At 43.7% G+C, this 23,599-nt stretch overlaps 1 protein-coding gene across 5 annotated transcripts in view; it reads right to left on the reverse strand.

The window, feature by feature from the left end:
* Positions 1-23,599, reverse strand: part of pikfyve (phosphoinositide kinase, FYVE finger containing) — a 232,760-nt gene that overhangs the window by 29,416 nt on the left and 179,745 nt on the right. For 3 of the 5 annotated variants that reach the window (XM_084310462.1, XM_084310461.1, XM_084310465.1), the window contains 8 exons: positions 14,946-15,086; positions 14,008-14,134; positions 6,114-6,973; positions 3,652-4,071; positions 2,850-2,936; positions 2,663-2,763; positions 2,313-2,384; positions 1,648-1,819 (listed from right to left, as the gene is read on the reverse strand). In XM_084310462.1, coding sequence (XP_084166588.1) covers positions 1,648-1,819; positions 2,313-2,384; positions 2,663-2,763; positions 2,850-2,936; positions 3,652-4,071; positions 6,114-6,973; positions 14,008-14,134; positions 14,946-15,086 — 1,980 coding nt within the window. The remainder of the gene's footprint in view (positions 1-1,647; positions 1,820-2,312; positions 2,385-2,662; positions 2,764-2,849; positions 2,937-3,651; positions 4,072-6,113; positions 6,974-14,007; positions 14,135-14,945; positions 15,087-23,599) is intronic. The other 2 variants (XM_084310464.1, XM_084310463.1) reach the window with 1 other exon arrangement.

The following is a 23,599-nucleotide window of genomic DNA, read 5'->3' on the forward strand; positions in this document are numbered from 1 at the left end:
CTCGCTCTATGCACCACTCCTCAAATGATAGACTGTCAGGTGGCATGGCATCTGTATCATCAGATATGCACTCTTCCTTGTATGCTTGTTCCAGGAGTGTAGCCAGATAGCCACTACCAACAGACCGTTTTGTTTTATTTCGGAGTGGGCACTGTAAAGGTTCATTTGTAACTACTTGACAGAGGACACAAAGGTCCCAGTTAGTGCTGGGAGGAGGCTTGGATGAAGGGGTCTGGGTAGGGTCCATCAAGCTGTGACGCTTTGACATGATTGTGATCAGAATCACCAGCAAGTCGACATGGAAATCTGAAAGGATAACAATTGAACATTGTTTAGCATTGTTCAAGTATTTTTAATAGTACAAATGTGTCTTGTCCTAAACGAATCCTATGGTGCCCCTTTGGGAGCGAATTATACGTGTTAGACCCATAACGTGCTAGCTAACGTTAGCTGACGTTGCTGCAACTTGTCAGAGATCGTTTTGGCTAGCTAACACATCAAAAAGTTCACAATAACTTGTAGTTAATCACCAGGTATATATTTTTTTTATGTAGGCCTAGGTTGAATAATTTGTATAGGAAAACGTATAGGCCTACGGACAACTGAAAGGAAAATCTTTCTTACCTGCTGTTGAATGACAATTGTGACAGTAGGTGCCGTGCGTGTGAACATATGGGAGAATGACAGGTGGGTTATATCATGGCATGTAATTCACTTCAGATAGCCAAGGTAGACTACTGTATATAAGTAGGCTACATAACTAAAGTCTCACCAACTAAATAACGTTGTTGGGCTTGGGAATTTCAAACTACCGTAAGTGAAAATGAAGTGAAAATCTTGAAATTCTGGTTCCTCCAGGGGGTCCGTGAAAATGGTCTAGGGGGTCACAGTGATAATTATGTGCTGGGAAGGAATACAATTTGTCACACATCCCAGGAAATAATAACTAATAGCTGAATAATACAAAGACCACAAATAAATTAATCAAATCATGTTTTTGCCTCGACTTTAACATAAATCTATTTTCTTGAATGCTATTGGTCTCAAAAGTATCACCAACAGAATGGGCACCCTAAAGTTGGTGGGAAATGACACCTTAAGTGTTTTTCTACTGTGTTCGGTTCCAAAGTTATGAATTTTTGAATATGTTGGGCGGCCATCTTGGATTTGACCTCTCCCGGGCCTCAGAGGTCAAATCTGACTTCCCTCCACATCTGAAAATAAACCTCATGGTATAAACTTACTATGGTATAAGTTTCATGCTTTTATGAAAAAGTGCACAATTCCTTTGATTCAAAGGCTTAACCCGCTGTACTACTTCAGAGATTGCATTGTATGTATTCTTGTATGTTTTTTATACTGTATGTTTTTTCCACTGTTTTCTGATGAAATGAGCATTGCACCGAGACAAATCCCAATCAACAAAGTGTTGAAATGGCAATAAAGTATCTATCTATCTATCTATCTATCTATCTATCTATCTATCTATCTATCTATCTATCTATCTATCTATCTATCTATCTATCTATCTATGTCAATTCTGTCATTTGGAAAAGCAAACTTTTAGTGTACATAGCCTGTTGTCAGTCAAGGTTTTAAAAATAACCTGAATCTGAGGATCAGAGAAGGAGCCAATCTGTGATGTACCTGTTTGCAAACGCGGCACCAGGAGTAGTTGAGGATGGTGTGCTGGTAACCAGGCACGGGGGAGTCCAGCTCCTTCAACACGATCTGAACACAACCGCTGCCGTGCACGAACCGACGGATATGGTGAACCATGGGAGTCTCGCAGAACATACTGGGGCACTGGTAGGAGGGCCTAGAACACACACGCGCACAATGAAAATAAAGATGAGAAGACAAATATACATGGAGTAAGTAGTAGCGTTGCCGCGGTGATGTGAAATTTCCCATGACTAATAAACTAATTTACAAAATGATGCTCAGTATCTGTAGAGTGCTTACTTTGATCTGACACTTTCAGTTTATAATGTTGTAAATGTCTGACTGAAGTATTGATAACACGCATAGTATTTTACAAATTTCATTTTTTTTATTTGATGAATGTGGCACTGATATGTGAAAATTAACTACATGGGTTTTATTTCTATATATTAACAAAACATACACCGGTGGGGGCAGTGGGCAAGTAATGTACTTGGTGGAGCCTGAACACAGAGTAACACCGGTATCACCGACTACCACGGCAAGACTAGTAACCAGAGGGGATATATGGAAGAGAAGGTAAGGGATGGTTTATTTTCCACTTTAAAACAAGTAATAATGCAAAGTGGATTTCTTTCTGGTCTCACCTGAAACAGTATCTCTCCAGGAACACACCAAGGGAGAGGTCATTCTTGCCATAGAACTCCATGGTAACAATCCTTTTAAGCAAAACAGAAAAATATTAATTTACACCTCCACCATAACAGCTACCATGACACTATAAAATGTTTATTAATAATTATATGAATGAATTAATTATATTAATTATAATAATTAATATATATATTATATATTATAATATATGTTATTATATATATTATATAATATATAATATAAATACAAATGTATTAATAATAATTAATTCATTAATAATTAATTGTATTAATAACAAAAAATAAAATTTAAGCTAGTTCACAGTGAAGCGAGCGGGGTTTACCAGGGGCTCACGCAGGGGTTGGGAGCGTTGCTGGACTGTGCAGAGGAGCTGCTGAACAGCACACACAGCCGCTGGTGGTTGACCGGGTTCAGGCAGTCCAGCTGAAAACAACAATGTCAACACGCGGGTCAGAAAGGAGCCGACCAGAACCGTGACTATCCATTGGAGCACACGCCATGCCACTCACAGTGTCCCTCACAGATCTCAGATCAGGGATGAGGTGATGGGGGCCGCCTGTCATCAATAGATCACACCGGTCTGAGACCAGCGCTGGCTGAATGGAACGATGGGCAAAAGGTCAGATGGAACTATTGTTCTTGACGTTCAAGTGTTCTAACCTACTTTTATTGGCATAACTTCTACCATCTATGCGCATGCGTAGCAAGAAGAGGACAGAGGAATGTGAAAGATACGAGAATGCTTCACGTTTCCATAGAGTGCAAATCATTTAGTGGTTATGGAATATAGGAGATAGGGCTGTCACTTTTGGGGGGGGGGGGATATCAAACTATCGATCGAACCAGGCAAAATGTTAAGTGACTGAACTGTAATGATGTGATCGAATTAAGTAATTGATTATTCAGGCGCCTCGCTCTCACTGTACTGTATGTCCGCTTCTCCGTTTCTCCTCTCTGCTTGATTGGCTGCTGAGCACAGCAGAGGCGGGACCTGCGGACCGGCACTGCGTTGAGTTCATCCAAACCGATCACATCATACGCACACAAAACTCGCTACAGGAGCTTATCCACCATTACCAATAAAAGGATGTCGTCGGTCATCAATTGTGACGTTCTTTCGCCAGAAATGAGTTTGTTCCATAGACTGTAAAAATAAGCGAGTTTGTAATTGTGAAGTATCTCTCTCTCTCTTTTAAGTTGGGGGGAAAAGTGACAGCCCTAATAGGAAACAAGCTCTACGTTTAGTTTCTTTTTGGATCAAGTGTTTGTTAGTAGTTTCACCAGGACACAAGTACAGAGTCAGTCTCACACCTTGGAGGCCCAGATCATGTCATTCTGTCCTGCAGGCTTCTCCTCCTCGCTGTCTGCTTTCACCGGCGCCCTGACCGGCGCCTCCCTCTCCCTGCCCTGGGCGGTGGCAGCAGAAGGGCCCCCGGGGCCGGCGGAGCTGAAAGGGTCGGTGGTCTGACTGGTCTCCCTCTGCCGGATACGACCTCCCTTGGCCCGGTAGTCGGCCACCATGCGGGCCAGGTCCTGGCTGCTGCTCAGCTGCTCGGCGATGCGGGCGCTGGTCAGGTGGTGGCAGGGCAGCACCTCGTGGGGACGGGGCGGGGGGCCCCCGTTGGCCAGGCCGCCGCCCAGGGAGGACGGGGACGGGTCCTTGAGGAGCTGCCGCTTCCTGCGTCCGTCCAGCTCCTTGAAGTCCTTGTTGAGGAGCGGGGACAGGTACACCTATGAGGAGAGGGGGAAGCACATGTTAGCCTGTCAGTGATACAAGCCAATAGGAACCATGCAGTGAGGGGAACGGCTCCCTCGCACCTCCGGTCTCTAACTACACGCCCTCAAGACCCCTACGCTCTGCATCTTCTAACTACACACCCTCAAGACCGCTACGCTCTGCATCTTCTAACTACACACCCTCAAGACCGCTATGCTCTGCATCTTCTAACTACACACCCTCAAGACCGCTACGCTCTGCATCTTCTAACTACACACCCTCAAGACCGCTATGCTCTGCATCTTCTAACTACACACCCTCAAGACCCCTGCGCTCTGCATCTTGTAACTACACACCCTCAAGACCCCTGCGCTCTGCATCTTATTTTTTTTTTTTTTTTTTGGTCTTTTTCCCTAGTACTAACGTTACTAGTACTAGGGTGCTGCGGGGCTCCTGGCTACCATTCTGAGAGTTAACGTTAGTATTACTAGGATGCTGCGGGCTTCTGGCTAGTGGCTCCATTCTGAGAGCTAATGATAGTAGCACTCGGATGCTGCGGGCTAACTGGCCATCTCCGCGATTTGTTTACTTGGTAACACGGGTTGCCACCCCCCCCCCCCCCGATGAAAATGAAAGTCATACCGTTCAATACCGTACACCGGGGTATTATATAATCAAGGTATAACGGTATGAAAAAAGTGATACCGCCCAAGCCTACTAGACACCCTCAAGACGCCTACGCTCTGCATCTTCTAACTACACACCCTCAAGATCCCTACGCTCTGCACCTTCTAACTACACACCCTCAAGACCCCTGCACTCTGCATCTTCTAACTACACATCCTCAAGACCGCTACGCTCTGCATCTTCTAACTACACACCCTCAAGACCACTACGCTCTGCATCTTCTAACTACACACCCTCAAGACCCCTGCATCTTCTAACTACACACCCTCAAGACCGCTACGCTCTGCATCTTCTAACTACACACCCACAAGATCCCTACGCTCTGCATCTTCTAACTACACACCCTCAAGACCTCTGCGCTCTGCATCTTCTAACTACACACCCTCAAGACCCCTACGCTCTGCACCTTCTAACTACACACCCTCAAGATCCCTACACTCGGCATCTTCTAACTACACACCCTCAAGACCCCTATGCTCTGCACCTTCTAACTACACACCCTCAAGATCCCTACACTCGGCATCTTCTAACTACTGTACACACCCTCAAGACCCCTACGCTCTGAATCTTCTAACTACACACCCTCAAGATCCCTACGCTCTGCATCTTCTAACTACACACCCTCAAGACCCCTACGCTCTGCATCTTCTAACTACACACCCTCAAGATCCCTACGCTCTGCATCTTCTAACTACACAGCCTCAAGATCCCTACACTCGGCATCTTCTAACTACACACCCTCAAGACCCCTACGTTCTGCATCTTCCCCCCCCCCCCCCCCCCTTCCTGGTCGTTGCGCGCATTTTCCCCCCACTTGCCGGTCTAGGGAGGGTTGAAGCCTATCACATGTCTCCTCCGATACATGTGGAGGCAGCCAGCCGCTTCCTCAAACAGCCATCTCTTTCCCGACAATCCCCTCTGTGCACGAACCCTTACATATGGTAATTAAACATTAAAACACCTGCGGCTTATAGTCCAGTGCGGCTTATATATGTACACATCATTCAATTTAGCTGCTGCGGCTTATAGTCAGGTGCGGCTTATAGTGCGAAAAGTACGGTAAATGTAAAATGTAAATGTAAAAACACAAACAAAACCAGTGTGTAAACACATTGCGTCAAACAACCTGCATTCATATTTGTAGTGCATTATGCCATATGTAGTGCATTCTACCACCGTACATGTTTACATTTACATTTACATTTAGTCATTTAGCTGACGCTTTTATCCAAAGCGACTTACAAGTTCTGTGCGACAAGACAGCAAGAAGGGTATAACTCTATCAGCTGAGTAACAATGTTCATCAAAGTGTTGCGTGTTACAGTGTAGGTTAGTTTATTAGGACATGTACTGTTGAAGATAGATCTACCTGCTCTGGGAAGTAGTCCCTGCTGGGGCAGTGCAGGCCGGGGCGGGTGAGCAGGAAGGGCTCCCTGAAGGTGATGAAGGGCGAGATGCAGAGGATCATGTCCTTCAGCTCCTGCCGGAACACCGCCGAGATGGACTTGAGGCGGTCGTCCGACGACGTCACCTGCTCCGCCACGAACAGCCCTGTGTCGTCCTGCAGGGGGTCCCGGAACAGCCTGGGAGGGGGCGTCTCGGAGCCCTCCGCCTCGTCTGCGCCCAGCGACCCGCCCCCCCGCCCGGAGCTCCCCTCCTCTTCGATCAGCGTGCTGGACAGGTCTTCCTCCAGGAGGTAAGGAGGAGAGACCGAGAGAGGTGCTGCGAGGGTACAGCAGGAGACCGGTGTGGAGGTCTCACCTCCCCGGGGAGGAGAAGAGGAGGACTGCAGGTTCCGTTTGACCCGGGGGCTCTCTGGATCTCCGTCCTTGGATGAAGACTCCGAGGCGGGCCTTTCCCTTTCCTGTCGCCCCGCCACTGCCCCTCCTTCCTGGGATGAACCCTCCATGTGAGCCCCAGGTCCTTGGGTCTTCTCCTGGTTCCCTCCATCCTCCTCCTTCTCCTTCTCCTTCTCCTTCTCCTCCTCCTCCTTGACGATAGTGCTGTCCAGCAGGCAGGGGAAGGAGGTGCTCTGCGCCAGGCTCGGCGGCATGGCGAACTCGTCCATGAGGAAGGAGATCTCCAGCTGGGAGTGGTAGGCCACACACACCATCAGCATGATGATGTCCTTCACCCGGGCCAGCTCGTACTCAGACGCCCCGCGCAGCTTGATGGTGCAGCCCAGTTGGGGGGGACAGCCCTCGAAGAACATCAGAGGCTTCAGCTCATCTGGAGAGGAGACCAGTCATTAGTGTTTTTATTTTTTTTATTTGTATTATTATATAATAAAAAATTCAGAAAAAATAAATAACGCACATCCTCAGTTCCTTGGTGCTGAGCAAAACTGTAGAAACAGTAGAACATAAAACAAAGCAGGGCGGCTTCCGGTATGAGAGCGGAAGAGTAGCACGCATGCGGTGAGGCTCCTGGTCAAAAGAGCGAAAAACAGAGAAATAAAGACCCGAAAAGTGATCGAAAATCAAGATGCAAACGAGAAGGAAGGAGGAGAAAACAAATATGAAGGAAAGAGAAATGGAGAACTCACAGGAAGAGGAGAGTTCGACGGAGCAGAACCCCCGAGGCGAGACCGAGAAGGAGCAGGCGGAAGAAGGGGGAGTCTCGGCTGAGACAGACAAGGAAATGCCAGGATGGGCCGTGCGAATGCAGGCCGGGATATTGGCGACCATAAAATTGAACTCGTACACGATGCAGGCGAACATGAAACTGAACTCGGACACGATAAGAAATGATATTGGGAAGTTACGGGAGGAATTGAGGAAGGAACAGGAGGACTTCAGAGGTGAAATGAATACAGAAATCAAAAGGGTGGAGGAGAAGATGGCGGAACAGGATAGTAACGTAACAGAGGTACAGACTAGAACGGCGCAGATGGAGGAATGGAGCACAGAGATACACGAGGTGTTAACGTGTGTGATTCAAAAGCAAGAACAGATGGAGACAAAGATATCGGACATGGAGGGGAGGTCACGGAGAAATAACATCAGAATATGGGGATTGAAAGAAGGAGTCGAAGGGGAATCGGTGATCCAATATGTGGAAGAGCTTATCAAGGAACAACTGAAGGGGGGGCAGGTGGCGCACGGAGATTCCGTTCGTCACCAACACCGGGAGACACTAGGATTCGCCTGTTCGAATCCAGCTCCCGGCGTTGCTATCAGCTTGGCTGTCCTCTCACGCTGATACAATTGGCTGTATCAGGGGGTGGGAAGCTGAAGGGTGGGTCCTGGGCGTTGTGGACAGCGACCCCTACAGTTCGGTCGGGGCGCCTGCTCAGCGAGGGTTGGATCTGAGGAGAGATAGTGTGGCCTCCCACACGCTACACTCTCCCCGGTGAGAACCTGCGCGGCCAGGTTGGCCTGCCCCAGGCTGCACATGCGTCGGAGGAAAGCATGTGACAGTCTCCGGTCTCCCGGACCAACAGTAGGGGAAAGTACGCAACAACCAGGAAGGGTGGGATGGGAGAAAAATCGGGAAAAAGGAGGGGAAGAAAGATAAGAAAAAAAGAAGAAAAAAAAAGGAACAACTGAAGGAGACGGGACTGGAAATAATGGAGATACAGAGGGCCCACAGGGCGTTGGCTCCGAGACCGAAACCGGACAGACCTCCGAGGGCGGTGATTATTAACTTTTTGAGGTTTGAGATTAAGGAGTTGATACTCAGAACCGCGTGGACCAAAAAGATAGAAATCGAGGGGAAAAGACTGTCGTTTGATCAAGATTACTCGACAGCGGTGGCAATAACACGCAGGTCCTACGCGGGACTGAAGAGAATTTTGAAAGAAAACGGAATGAAATTCCAGTCACCCATGACCTCGCTAAGGATTCACTGGAAGGAAGGGACGGTGACATACGCGACGGCGCGGGAGGCGGCGGAGGAAATGAGGCGACGGGGGATGCAGATGGCGGAGGACGGAGAGGGAAGGAGACAGGAGGGCCAGACGCGGAGCCTGCAGCAGAGACTGGAGGGGGCACGCAGATGGACCAGAGTGGGAGATCGAAACCCGGGAGAGGAGGGAGGAGAGAGGAGAAGGCCGAAGTGAGATGTGACAGACCGAAGGCGGAGACGAACGAGGAGGCCAGAGACGGAGAAGGAGGGGAGAGGAGGCGGGAGGATACGAACGGATGAGTACACGCACAAGAGATTGAAAAACTATCCAAATAGAGACAAAATATAGAAACTGAAATAACATATACATAAACACACATTCCCAGGTAGAGGCAGGATATAGGAACGAACATAATGTATACATGAACACATAATACACAGGCCGACGGAGGAAATAAATGGAAATATAATTAGGTATGATAGACGGAAAACAGAACATATTGAAACAAGTACATAGACACACGCTGAGAGTAACACAGTTGGAAGGGATTAAGGGGATAAATGGACATCACATAGAAAATAGAGAGGAGGAAAATAAAATGTGACCCCCCGAACGCCTTGGGAGCACTTTATGTAAAGTTTATGTTTTTTATTTATGTTAATCATTATATGTATTCGGTGAAGAGAGCGGAGGCTACAACCGGAGGGGGGAATGAATGTGACATGGGGGGGACTGACAGACGAAAGAAGAAGAAAGATGACAATGGTTAAAGGTATAAAAATGATGTCGTTAAACGTTAATGGAATGAATAATGCGATAAAGAGGGGCAAAGTGATGTTGAAATGTAAAAAAAAGTGAGATGGAAGTGATTTTTCTGCAGGAGACACATTTGGTAGCACAGGATCATGAGAAACTGAAGAGATTTGGATATGAAAATGCATACTATAGTTCCTTTAAACGGAACCCGAGGAGAGGAGTAATCACGTTAATCAAAAACAGTCAAATTTGAATTGATCAAGGAAGTAAGAGACAAGGAGGGAAGGTTTGTTCTGGTGAAGGGGAAAATGGAGGACCAAATGGTTACGTTAGTGAATGTTTATGCACCCCCAGAGAGTGAGAGGGATTTATATGAGACAATTTTTGATATGATAGTGATGGAACTAGAAGGGATATTGATATGCGCGGGAGATTTTAATGTAGTACTGAATCACGACCTAGACACCACGAGTACTAGAAAAGGACGGGCACCAATCAGTAGATATATGAATATTCAGATGACGGAAATGGGAATTACAGATGTTTGGAGGGGGATGCACGCCATGGACAGGGAATACACACATTACTCACACCCGCACGTGACATATGCGAGAATAGACTACTTTTTGATGACGACGGGGGACAGTTACAGGGTACGGGAGAGCAGAATAGGAGTAGCGGACATATCGGATCACAGTGCCATATATCTGACGGTAGATCTAGAAGGGAGACGGAGGAACACGATCTGGAGACTAAATGTAGGAATATTAAATAACAGGGGGGTGGTGAGTCAGATCAAGGAGGAGATAGCCAGATATAAGGAAGAAAATGACAACGGGGCGGTAGATCCGAACATTCTATGGGACACACTGAAGGTGGTGATAAGGGGGAAATTGATGGAGAAGACAGCAATGCTGAAGAAGGCCAGAACGGAGACATATCACAATCTGATAGGGAAGCTGAAGAAGCTAGAAGGGAGACACCAGATATCAAAAGAACAGGAAACGCTCTGAGAAATCAAAGAAGTAAAGGCCAGGATAAATAGGGAATTATTGACGGAAATAGAAAAGAAAGCGAGGTTCATGAAACAAACGTACTATGAAGGGGGACCAAAAGCGACCAGACTGTTGGCTAGGAGAATTAGGACGCAACAGAAGTTGAACACGATACACACAATAAGGGATACAAAGACTAATGAAATATTGAGAGACCCAGCTGAAATAGAGAGGACATTTAGAGAAGACTATGAGAAACTATACACACAGCCAAAAGCAGCGGGAGAAGAGGAAATAGAAGCATATCTGGAGAAGCTAGAGTTACCATCGATAGGGAAAGAACAGAATGAAGAATTAAATAAAATAATTACGGAACGAGAACTGGAAGAGGCAATTAGTAGAGCTAAAAACAACAAGTCTCCGGGGAGCGATGGATTCCCATCGGAATTCTACAAGACATTTAGAACTGAATTAGCACCCATGTTAGGGGCGGCGTTCAGACACACGATGGAAGAGGGAAAAATGCCCCCCTCGTGGAAGGAAGCCATAATCACCACGATACCGAAGGAAGGGAAGGATATGGAATTATGTAGTAGTTTCAGACCTGTGTCCATACTCAACGTGGATTACAAGATGTATACATCGATAATATCAAAGAGATTTGAGACGTTTATGCCAGACATTATAGATGAAGATCAAACTGGATTTATTAAAGGGAGACAGACACAGGACAACGTGAGAAAGACATTACACATAGTAGAGGAGATACAAAAACAAGGGGGTAGCGCGGTACTGATTAGCCTAGATGCAGAAAAAGCATTAGACAGTGTGAGCTGGACATTTTTATATAAAACATTGATGAGGTTCGGACTGAACGGGAGGGCGATGAAGATGATCAAGGCGCTATATCAAGAACCGACAGCGAGGGTTAAGGTGAATGGCAGCTTGACGGATAGAATCAGATTAGAGAGGGCTACCAGACAGGGATGTTGTCTCTCACCGACGCTCTTCGCCGTTTTCATAGAACCACTGGCACAACTGATCAGACAGACCGAGGACATTAAGGGAGTAAGGATAAAGGGAACGGAATATAAACTAGGTCTATTTGCGGACGACGTGATAGTATACATGAGGCAACCAGGCAAGAGCTTCCCGGCACTGATGGATCTACTGAAGGAATATGGCCACTACTCAGGATACAAACTAAACGTGACAAAGACACAGACCTTAGCATGGAACTATACCCCAACGATGGAAATTAGAGAACAGTACGGGATAAGATGGGACATGGACAAGATTAAATACTTAGGGGTGAACATCACGAGAGGGGTGGAGAAACTGTTTGAGGCGAACTATACACAGATAAATCAGAACATCAAGAGAGACTTAGAGAGATGGACAGTAATGCCCTTGGACTTCAATTCAAGAATAGAGGTCATTAAAATGAACATACTATCAAGGTTACTGTACCTATTCCAGTCACTACCGATACAAATACCACAGAATCAATTCAGGGAGTGGGACAGACTGATATCGAGGTTCATATGGGCGGGGAGAAGACCACGGGTCAGATATAAAACACTACAACTACCAAAGGAAGAGGGAGGGATGGCAGTACCCAGCCTACAAGATTATTACTATGCAGCACAACTGAGAGCAGTGACGTGCTGGTGTAACGACAGATATGAGGCAAGATGGAAAGACATTGAAAAAGAAGGGGAGGGATACAAGGTACAAGCTCTGGTGGGAGATAGGGAACTATTTAAAGAAAAAGAGGGACTATTAGATCCAATCACCAAATGCACCTTGACCATATGGAACAGAGTAGTAAAAACACACAAATTGGAGAAGCAGTCAGGGGTCCTGAGATGGGTAGCACATGACAAGAGATTCAAACCAGGGAGGTTAGACCATGGATTCAGAAGGTGGGAGAGGGGGGGGCAACAGCGATATGCAAAATGATAGAGAAGGGGGAAATGCAGACACTACAAAAATTAAAGGAGAAATTTGGACTAGAAAACAGGGACCACTTCAGATATCTACAGGTTAGAGACTACTACAACAAAGAAATAAGGGGGGCCAAAGACGAAGAACAGAATGGAATAATAAAGATGATAGTATGGGCATACGAAGGGGGGCAAGGAAGAGTAATATCAGCAATATACCGGGCTATAATGAACAGCAAGGGACACACGACCGATTACATAAGGGAGAAATGGGAGAGAGCTAGAGATAGAAATAACAGGGAAGGAATGGGGGAACATATGCGAGGTGCAACATTCAACAACAGGATCGAGGATATGGAAAGAGTTTGGATGGAAAAACATAATCAGATTCTTTATAACCCCAGAACTGAAGGGAAAATATGCACCAACACAAAGAGCTTGCTGGAGGATGTGTGGGGAGGAGGGGGCAAATCACACACACATATTCTGGGGATGTCAGAAGCTGAAGGGGTATTGGGAGGAGATAGGGGAGGCAATGATCAGAATATTAGGATACGGATTACCACAAACAGGACTTGTGCTTTACTTAGGAGACCTGACACACGAGGGAATACAAGGGGGGGACAAATATTTAATAAAGATAATGTTGATAGCGGCCAGAAAAGCAATAACGAGACTGTGGTACAAGGAAGACCCACCGACAATAGCACAATGGGTAGGAATAGTAGAGGAGATACAGGATATGGAGAGGATAACGCACATGCTGAGGCTACAGGAAGAGAAATTTGGGGAAAGATGGGTAAAGTGGGAGGATTATAAAGGGAACGAAAACGACATCACAGAGGAAGAACCAAATGCAACACAAGAGGGCGAAGGGTAAAGGAGGAAAGAAGTTCAAGGAGGGTCTCTGAACCCATGTCACACACTTTTGCTTTAGTTAGTATTTTCTAATATTTTTTTTTTGGGGTATTACAAATGTTTTATGTTTTTGTACTTTATTATTTATGTCTGTTTAACAGTGTTGTATTAATATTCAGGGATGATGTGGTTTGTATATGGGTAAATCAAAAGGCAAAGAAAAATTTAATAAAAAAAAATAAAAAAAAAAGGACGAAGGATAAGGGAAGAAAGAAGCTCAAGGAGGGTCTCTTGACCCATATCACACATGCATGCCTTAGTCAGTATTTAATATTTTTGAGTAGGTATTATATTTTTATACCTGTTTAAGGGAGGTACACAATCAGCCTTTGTATTAAGTACCTGGAAAACAACTGTAGTGGAACCAGACAACTAACCATGCTACCCATGTAACCATTTATGTGCACTGCATTTTTTCTTATTGTGTTGTTAGTTTCTTTTTTTCTGTAAGTGCTGTTTGTCTATAAGTGTTAATAAAAATTTAAGTTTAAAAAAAAAAAAAAAAAACGGGGCTCGCAACTCACTTTTGATGCTCCAAGGTGTTTTACCGGAAGGGTCGAAACGTTGTATCTGCTGCTATTATTTGTCACAATTAAAACACCTTGGAGCATCAAAAGTGAGTTGTGAGCCCCGCTTTGTTTTATGTCAACTGCAAAATAAACACTTAATGTTAGATATTGCCAAGCATCTGCTAATGCGATATTCACATAAATGTTAACACAGGTGTTGTATATATATATGTAATTAGAGCTCTGTATTATGAATACATGTGTGTATCACGTGTGGAGTTGTGTTACTCACTGTTGGACAGTGTAAAGGACTGCAGGTAGAACTTGTGGCAGGTTCCCAGACGAGGCTTGGTGAGGAGCTGATCCATAGACATCACCAGGTCTCCCTGGGTCATACGACTCACCCTGTCAAGCACTTGCTGCACACAGATGCAGGACAGAAAACAGATGAGCAGGTAGCAGATCATTTTTATTTTCATTTTAAAAGCACATCTTGATTGTTTCATTTCAAATCCAATGTGATGGTGTACAGAGCCAAAATGATGAAAATTGTGTTAATGTTCAAATATTTATGGCCCTGACTGCATAGTTAGAATATCAGTAGGGTAAATGCTAGTATACACAGTTTTAACTTGACAACCAACTCAAAACTGTCTGCTGTACTACCGTCTATACAGGGCTTTACAGAGTGTCTGCTGTACTACTGTCTATACAGGGCTTTACACAGTGTCTGCTGTACTACCGTCTATACAGGGCTTTACAGAGTGTCTGCTGTACTACTGTCTATACAGGGCTTTACACATTGTCTGCTGTACTACTGTCTATACAGGGCTTTAGACAGTGTCTGCTGTACTACCGTCTATACAGGGCTTTACAGTGTCTGCTGTACTACTGTCTATACAGGGCTTTACAGAGTGTCTGCTGTACTACTGTCTATACAGGGCTTTACAGAGTGTCTGCTGTACTACTGTCTATACAGGGCTTTAGACAGTGTCTGCTGTACTACCATCTATACAGGGCTTTACAGAGTGTCTGCTGTACTACTGTCTATACAGGGCTTTACAGAGTGTCTGCTGTACTACTGTCTATACAGGGCTTTACAGAGTGTCTGCTGTACTACTGTCTATACAGGGCTTTACAGAGTGTCTGCTATACTACTGTCTAGCCTTTACAGAGTGTCTGCTGTACTACTGTCTATACAGGGCTTTACACAGTGTCTGCTGTACTAACAGGCTTGACGTTGATGACCAGCGTGATGCCATGCTCCAGCAGCATGTCCTGGGCTATACGAGACACCGTCTTCTCCACCAGCACCAGGTTGGGCCGCACGTCCGCTATGCGCTGCACGTAGTTCTTCAGGAACTCACGCTCCTACAGGGAGGGGAGGCCACACAGAAACAGAGAGGTTATGCTCCTCTGGAATTCTGTCCCGCTTACCTGGTCTTCAAAGCTTCAGTAGTATTTATTAGGGAATAATACATAAATACTAGTGCTGTCAGGCGATTAAATTTTTTTTATATTCTATAATCATATTTCAAATTGCATGTGTCCGGATGGCAGAATTCAGTACTGTATAAAAACCTTCTGTTTAATCACCTTCCCTTTATTCATTTGCTTAGATTTTTCAGGTCTGGTAAATTTTAGCATGGTGTTATTCACAGTCAAAATTTTTCTTTTTTTTAAATAATTGAATTGATATTCTCATTTGGTTCATTACAATTTACTCAAGCCTAGTAACAGACACAGTATTTCTGACACTGGGAATACATTCCCTGAGATCCATAGATGTCCCTAGAATCAGAAACCAAGAACATACAAATGGACCATTTAAAAAAAAAAAAAATCTTTTTTTAAATTAATTTTGAGTTAATTTTCATAACGTGATAATTTGCTGTGTAATTAATTAATCTAATTAACGCGATAAACTGACAGCCCTAATAAATACATTTGAACTATCAAGGAGAAAAACATGATATTATCTATCGTTATATATGTGTACGAGGGCTGTCAGAATGAATCCATATTTTAATTTGAAAAAATATATATGAATTTGAATACCAAACTGGCAGTCGAATGTAAATAAATATTGTAAAAAGAAGACATCACTGATATGAGGTGAACTGAAAACGCATCACTGGTTATTTTCCCTTTTTTGTGATTTTGAAAAAATTTGCCTGAAAGCAATACAAAGCAATAAATGGGTTTTACAAAGCACAGTCTAAGGATAGTTTCCTATTGGTACAGTACTACCCATAATAGCAAATACAACAGAAAATGTACTTGTTAATCGTAAGCATTTTTTTGTATTTTATTTTTTTATTATTTTTTTAAACAAACATATAAACAAACATGACAACACACAATAAGATATACAAGCATTAATTAACAGTGCATATCCAATGAAATCACCATTTAGTTAAATGTCTTATACATAGGATATACCCCTAATGCCTGTTATCTAGTACCCTACACACATATGCTCTAGCTCGTACCCCGCCCTCCCGGACCCCCCATTGGATAATCCATCCATTATAACTTGTTCCTACCAGACACTACCTTTATATGCTAGCTTTTATTCTCTCCACCACTTCTAACCACATTGTCATTTTGGATTCATTGAGACCCAAAATTCTTGCTGTAGATATTTTTATTTTTTTTTAACTTTGACCAGTCACCTGGTTCTTTTAGCGTTTATCGCTTTTTCTTCGCATTCATACTTGGTCAAGTTCGACCGACAGAAGCAGGCTGAAAGGGTTCAGATGGGGGGGAGAGACACTCTGGGAAAGGCACGGCTGCCGTCCGGGATTCGAACGCGCTCAGCCCCAGATCCGCGCGAGCGCGGTTGTCCACGGCGCTGAAATAGCACTCGCGGTACGTGGTGAGCTACTGGAGCTCCCCCCTGTAGATATTTCTTGATAAATCACATCGAGATATGTAAGAATCCAGACCTTCCGGCACATTTTTTCCGGTTGAAACCATCGTGATGCTATCAGCTTTTTAGCCACTGTGATACCAGATAAAACCAATCTCTTTAGCTGTGGATGTACTGCACACTGAAATACATCATTCAGCAGTAATACAGAGGGGTGTACAGGTATATTCAGAGTTAAGAGATTTGATAATTGTTGGGTCACTTCTTTCCAGAATATCTTAACTGGTGGGCAGTCCCAGTACATGTGCATAAATGTCCCCTCGTCCCCATTTGTACATAAGGAGCATTTGGGGTCTTGTTTAAGACCCATTTTGTTCAGTCTTATAGGAGTTAAGTATGTCCTGTGAATATAGTTAAGATTGATTTGTTGATGGTCCGGGTTCCTTGATGCAAGTCGAACATTTGCCCAGGCTTCTTGCCATTCAAAATCTATCTCCAGGTCTGGTATATCCCTCCTCCAGACTGAGTCTAGATGGAGGGTTTCATATGAGGATGTTAGTAATTGATGATAAAAATCTGAAACAAAACCTCTCAATGTCTCTCTTTCATAGAATAATTTGTGGTATCTGTGGTGTACAATTGGTATCCTTAATGGAACACCATGAGCCTTCAAACATGCCAATAACTGTGCGTAAAAATAATATGTGGACTTGGTGAGATAAAATTTTTGCGTATTTCATCATAACTACAAAAACCCTGTTTGTTGAAAACATCTCCTAATGAGTGTATGCCTTGCTTTTCCCATCTAGGGAATCTTATAGGTTGTTTTCCAATCAAGAGTGCATTGTTATTGAATAAGGGAGTATGATTATGCCATTTCTGTGGGATAGAATCTTTTTTTTGTGTTTCACGCCATATCCGGATCGCATGAGTAATTATGGGGCCAAATTTCCGTTCGCATTGCTTAATTGATAATTTTGTGTATACTATGTCCTTCAGCCTATGTGGAGCTACTATATTTTCTTCTAAATTTCTCCAGGATACTGATGCTTGGGGATCAAACCATGTTGTCAGTGGTCTTAAAGTGTACGCCTTAAAATAGTGGTAGAAATCTGGAAATGCCATACCACCGTCTGCTCTGTTTCTCTGTGCGGTGGATCTTTTTATACGTGGTGGTTTGTTATTCCAAATAAATGTGTATGTGGAGGAGTGTAATTCTTTCCAGTAACCCTCTGGAGGGGGTAACGGTAGCATTGAGCTGAAGAAGTTGATTCTAGGTAGGACGTCCATCTTAACTATTGATACCCGTGCCTGTACTGAGTTTTTGAGTTTTGACCACCTGTCAAGGTCGTATTTGATTTTGTTTTGGATTTTTATGTAATTGTGCTTCACCGTTTGGCTTATGGTAGGGAATATTTCAACTCCCAAACATCTAAAGTGTTTTACCATCGGTATCTCTCCTGGGAGGGTTATATTTCTTTTTGCAGGGGCGTTAAGTGGGAGGAAGGCCGACTTCGGCCAATTTATCCTAAATCCCGATAAATCTCCAAAGTCCTCAATCAGCTTGAGAAGATGAGGCAATGCGGTGTTGGGGTTTTGCATGAACAGTATTACGTCGTCCGCATATAAACACATTTTATGTTGTGTGCCCTTGATTACGATTGGTTCTATGGATTGGGATTGTCTTATATATTGTGCTAAAGGCTCTAATGATAGATCGAATAGTCCGGGACTAAGAGGGCAACCCTGTCTGGAAGAACGTGATACCGGAAAGATTTCGGAGGTGATTGTACCTGTTGTAATCATGGCCGATGGGTCTTTGTATAATACTTTAATCATATCAATGAATCCTTTTCCTAACCCCATCCTTTCTAATACTGCCCATAGATACGACCATTCCAACCTGTCAAAAGCTTTCATTGCATCCAGGGACAGCATCGCCTTAGGTGTGGTGTCTTCCTTGTTAGCATCTAGTACGTGTAGTAATCGTCTTATGTTATCAGTGATCAAGCGGCCTCTTATGAAGCCAGTTTGGTCCGGATGAATTAAAGACGTCATATGCTTTTGTAGTCTGATGGCTAATACCTTAGAGTACAGTTTGATATCGGTTCCGAGGAGGCTTAAAGGTCTATAACTACCGCACTCGGTGGGGTCTTTGTCTTTTTTAAGGAGGACTGTTATGAGTGCAATATTGTCGTGTTTATGGAAGTTCCCCTCATTGACTGAGTATAAAATCATATTTAGTAATAAGGGTCCAATTATGTCCCAACAAGAGAGGTACATTTCTGGTGGGATACCGTCTCTTCCAGGAGCCCTACCACTTTGCATTTCAGATATGGCCTCCCTAAGTTCATCTAGTGTGATCGGTGTTTCTAACTGTTTAGCGTCATCCTCTGAAAGTTTAGGGAGGTTAATTTGATTAAGATATGTGTCAATTTTGTTTTGATCGAAGGTCGTTTCTGATTTGTATAAATTGGAGTAGAATTCTTTGAATGTCGCGTTTATTTCTTTGGGTTCTGTAACAAGTCCTTGTTGTGCTCTAATGGTAGTTATATCTGCAAATTTTGCGTTAACTCTTAATCGCATAGCTAATAGGTGACTTGGTTTGGAACCTTGGGAGTACTGCTGTTGTCTTGTGCTACATATTTGCATTTCAGATTGTTGTCTGTATATGGTGTTAATCTCTTTTTTTAGTATATTGACTTGATTTTCCAGTCGAACCGAGTTGTTGTATTGTAAAGAATTAAATAACGTTGAATAAAGAATAAAAATTCTTGCGTATTTTGGAGGAAAAGCTATCAGTGAAATCCTTGATCATTCCCTTTCCCTCATCCATAATATTCTGGGGTCCTGCACCGAATTCGCATTAATCCGTAGGAATACCGTAAGAGCTTCTTTGATTTGTGTAATGAATTCCTTGTTATTAAGCAGCATCGAGTTAAATCGCCATCTAGGGGCTCGGGATGATAGTATACCAAATGTTCCTTTTAGGAGTAAATAACAGTGATCTGATAATGCATTGGGTATCATTTCCACATCGTAGTTATCAAATAGTCTCGGGGATACAAAAACATAATCTATTCTGGATAATGTGTTATGTCTCGCAGATCGACAAGAGTACTTCCGGGTCGTGGGGTTGAGTGATCGCCATAAGTCATTTACACCTGTAATCTTTGACCAATCCTTTAATGCATTAGATGACTTTTTTTGTTCGTTGGAAAAGGAGGGGTAAGATTTATCCATCCTTGGATTCCAAATGGCATTAAAATCCACACCAATTATAAATGAGTATTCGGGAAGGTCTAACATTGCTCTGGTAAGTGTAGTGAAGAAACTAACTTCGTATAAATTTGGGGCGTATACCGCTACCAACGCTATTTTCCTGTTCTTGTGTACAATCTTAGCTATAGTTAGCTCGTAAGCATTTTACGCCGGCTTCAACGTGGTACATTTTATGGTTAACATTTAGAATTTACCTTATTTCACTCTTTTGATATTAGAACGGTATTCTTGGGGACAATTGACAGCCCTGGTGTGTAGAAGTATTATACAATGGCGTGCAAATTTCTTGATTCTGATTGGCTGAAACAGTGAAGTTACCGGTTTGTTATTTCGTATAACACACTCGACGTGACCCCCGAAAAATAAAAAATACTGACTTAAGCAAATAAAAAACATAAAACAGTTGTCATACCTTAAACCAAAATAAAATTAGAAAACATTAAGTGTGTGACATGGGTTCAGAGACCCTCTTTGAACCTCTTTCCTCCTTTACCCTTCGCCCTCTTGTGGTGTATTTGGTTCTTCCTCTGTGATGTCGTTTTCGTTCCCCTTGTAATCCTCCCACTTACCCAATCTTTCTCCAAATTTCTCTTCCTGTAACCTCAGCATGTGTGTTATCCTCTCCATATCCTGTATCTCTTCCACTATTCCTACCCATTGTGCTATTGTCGGTGGGTCTTCCTTGTACCACAGTCTCGTTATTGCTTTTCTGGCCGCTATCAACATTATCTTTATTAAATATTTGTCCCGCCCTTGTATTCCCTCGTGTGTCAGGTCTCCTAAGTAAAGCACCAGTCCTGTTTGTGGTAACCCGTATCCTAATTCTGATCATTGCCTCCCCTATCTCCTCCCAATACCCCTTCAGCTTCTGACATCCCCAGAATATGTGCGTGTGATTTGCCCCCTCCTTCCCACACATCCTCCAGCATGCTCTTTGTGTTGGTGCATATTTTCCCTTCAGCTCTGGGGTTATAAATAATCTGATTATGTTTTTCCATCCAAACTCTTTCCATATCCTCGATCCTGTTGTTGAATGTTGCACCTCGCATATGTTCCCCCATTCCTTCCCTGTTATTTCTATCTCTAGCTCTCTCTCCCATTTCTCCCTTATGTAATCGGTCGTGTGACCCTTGCTGTTCATTATAGCCCGGTATATTGCTGATATTACTCTTCCTTGCCCCCCTTCGTATGCCCATACTATCATCTTTATTATTCCATTCTGTTCTTCGTCTTTGGCCCCCCTTATTTCTTTGTTGTAGTAGTCTCTAACCTGTAGATATCTGAAGTGGTCCCTGTTTTCTAGTCCAAATTTCTCCTTTAATGTCTGTCTGCGTGTGTCTGCATTTCCCCCTTCTCTATCATTTTGCATATCGCTGTTGCCCCCCCCTCTCCCACCTTCTGAATCCATGGTCTAACCTCCCTGGTTTGAATCTCTTGTCATGTGCTACCCATCTCAGAACCCCTGACTGCTTCTCTAATTTGTGTGTTTTTACTACTCTGTTCCATATGGTCAAGGTGCATTTGGTGATTGGATCTAATAGTCCCTCTTTTTCTTTAAATAGTTCCCTATCTCCCACCAGAGCTTGTACCTTGTATCCCTCCCCTTCTTTTTCAATGTCTTTCCATCTTGCCTCATATCTGTCGTTACACCAGCACGTCACTGCTCTCAGTTGTGCTGCATAGTAATAATCTTGTAGGCTGGGTACTGCCATCCCTCCCTCTTCCTTTGGTAGTTGTAGTGTTTTATATCTGACCCGTGGTCTTCTCCCCGCCCATATGAACCTCGATATCAGTCTGTCCCACTCCCTGAATTGATTCTGTGGTATTTGTATCGGTAGTGACTGGAATAGGTACAGTAACCTTGATAGTATGTTCATTTTAATGACCTCTATTCTTGAATTGAAGTCCAAGGGCATTACTGTCCATCTCTCTAAGTCTCTCTTGATGTTCTGATTTATCTGTGTATAGTTCGCCTCAAACAGTTTCTCCACCCCTCTCGTGATGTTCACCCCTAAGTATTTAATCTTGTCCATGTCCCATCTTATCCCGTACTGTTCCCTAATTTTCGTCGTTGGGGTATAGTTCCATGCTAAGGTCTGTGTCTTTGTCACGTTTAGTTTGTATCCTGAGTAGTGGCCATATTCCTTCAGTAGATCCATCAGTGCCGGGAAGCTCTTGCCTGGTTGCCTCATGTATACTATCACGTCGTCCGCAAATAGGCCTAGTTTATATTCCGTTCCCTTTATCCTTACTCCCTTAATGTCCTCTGTCTGTCTGATCAGTTGTGCCAGTGGTTCTATGAAAACGGCGAAGAGCGTCGGTGAGAGACAACATCCCTGTCTGGTAGCCCTCTCTGATCTGATTCTATCCGTCAAGCTGCCATTCACCTTAACCCTCGCTGTCGGTTCTTGATATAGCGCCTTGATCATCTTCATCGCCCTCCCGTTCAGTCCGAACCTCATCAATGTTTTATATAAAAATGTCCAGCTCACACTGTCGAATGCTTTTTCTGCATCTAGGCTAATCAGTACCGCGCTACCACCTTGTTTTTGTATCTCCTCTACTATGTGTAATGTCTTTCTCACGTTGTCCTGTGTCTGTCTCCCTTTAATAAATCCAGTTTGATCTTCATCTATAATGTCTGGCATAAACGTCTCAAATCTCTTTGATATTATCGATGTATACATCTTGTAATCCACGTTGAGTATGGACACAGGTCTGAAACTACTACATAATTCTCTATCCTTCCCTTCCTTCGGTATCGTGGTGATTATGGCTTCCTTCCACGAGGGGGGCATTTTTCCCTCTTCCATCGTGTGTCTGAACGCCGCCCCTAACATGGGTGCTAATTCCGTTCTAAATGTCTTGTAGAATTCCGATGGGAATCCGTAGCTCCCCGGAGACTTGTTGTTTTTAGCTCTACTAATTGCCTCTTCCAGTTCTTGTTCCGTAATTATTTTATTTAATTCTTCATTCTGTTCTTTCCCTATCGATGGTAACTCTAGCTTCTCCAGATATGCTTCTATTTCCTCTTCTCCCGCTGCTTTTGGCTGTGTGTATAGTTTCTCATAGTATTCTCTAAATGTCCTCTCTATTTCAGCTGGGTCTCTCAATATTTCATTAGTCTTTATATCCCTTATTGTGTGTATCGTGTTCAACTTCTGTTGCGTCCTAATTCTCCTAGCCAACAGTCTGGTCGCTTTTGGTCCCCCTTCATAGTACGTTTGTTTCATGAACCTCGCTTTCTTTTCTATTTCCGTCAATAATTCCCTATTTATCCTGGCCTTTACTTCTTTGATTTCTCTGAGCGTTTCCTGTTCTTTTGATATCTGGTGTCTCCCTTCTAGCTTCTTCAGCTTCCCTATCAGATTGTGATATGTCTCCGTTCTGGCCTTCTTCAGCATTGCTGTCTTCTCCATCAATTTCCCCCTTATCACCACCTTCAGTGTGTCCCATAGAATGTTCGGATCTACCGCCCCGTTGTCATTTTCTTCCTTATACCTGGCTATCTCCTCCTTGATCTGACTCACCACCCCCTTGTTATTTAATATTCCTACATTTAGTCTCCAGATCGTGTTTCTCCGTCTCCCTTCTAGATCTACTGTCAGATATATGGCACTGTGATCCGATATGTCCGCTACTCCTATTCTGCTCTCCCGTACCCTGTAACTGTCCCCCGTCGTCATCAAAAAGTAGTCTATTCTCACATATGTCACGTGCGGGTGTGAGT

The sequence above is a fragment of the Notolepis coatsorum genome, assembly GCF_963971535.1.
Source record: "Notolepis coatsorum genome assembly, chromosome: 3".
Lineage (NCBI taxonomy): Eukaryota > Metazoa > Chordata > Actinopteri > Aulopiformes > Paralepididae > Notolepis > Notolepis coatsorum.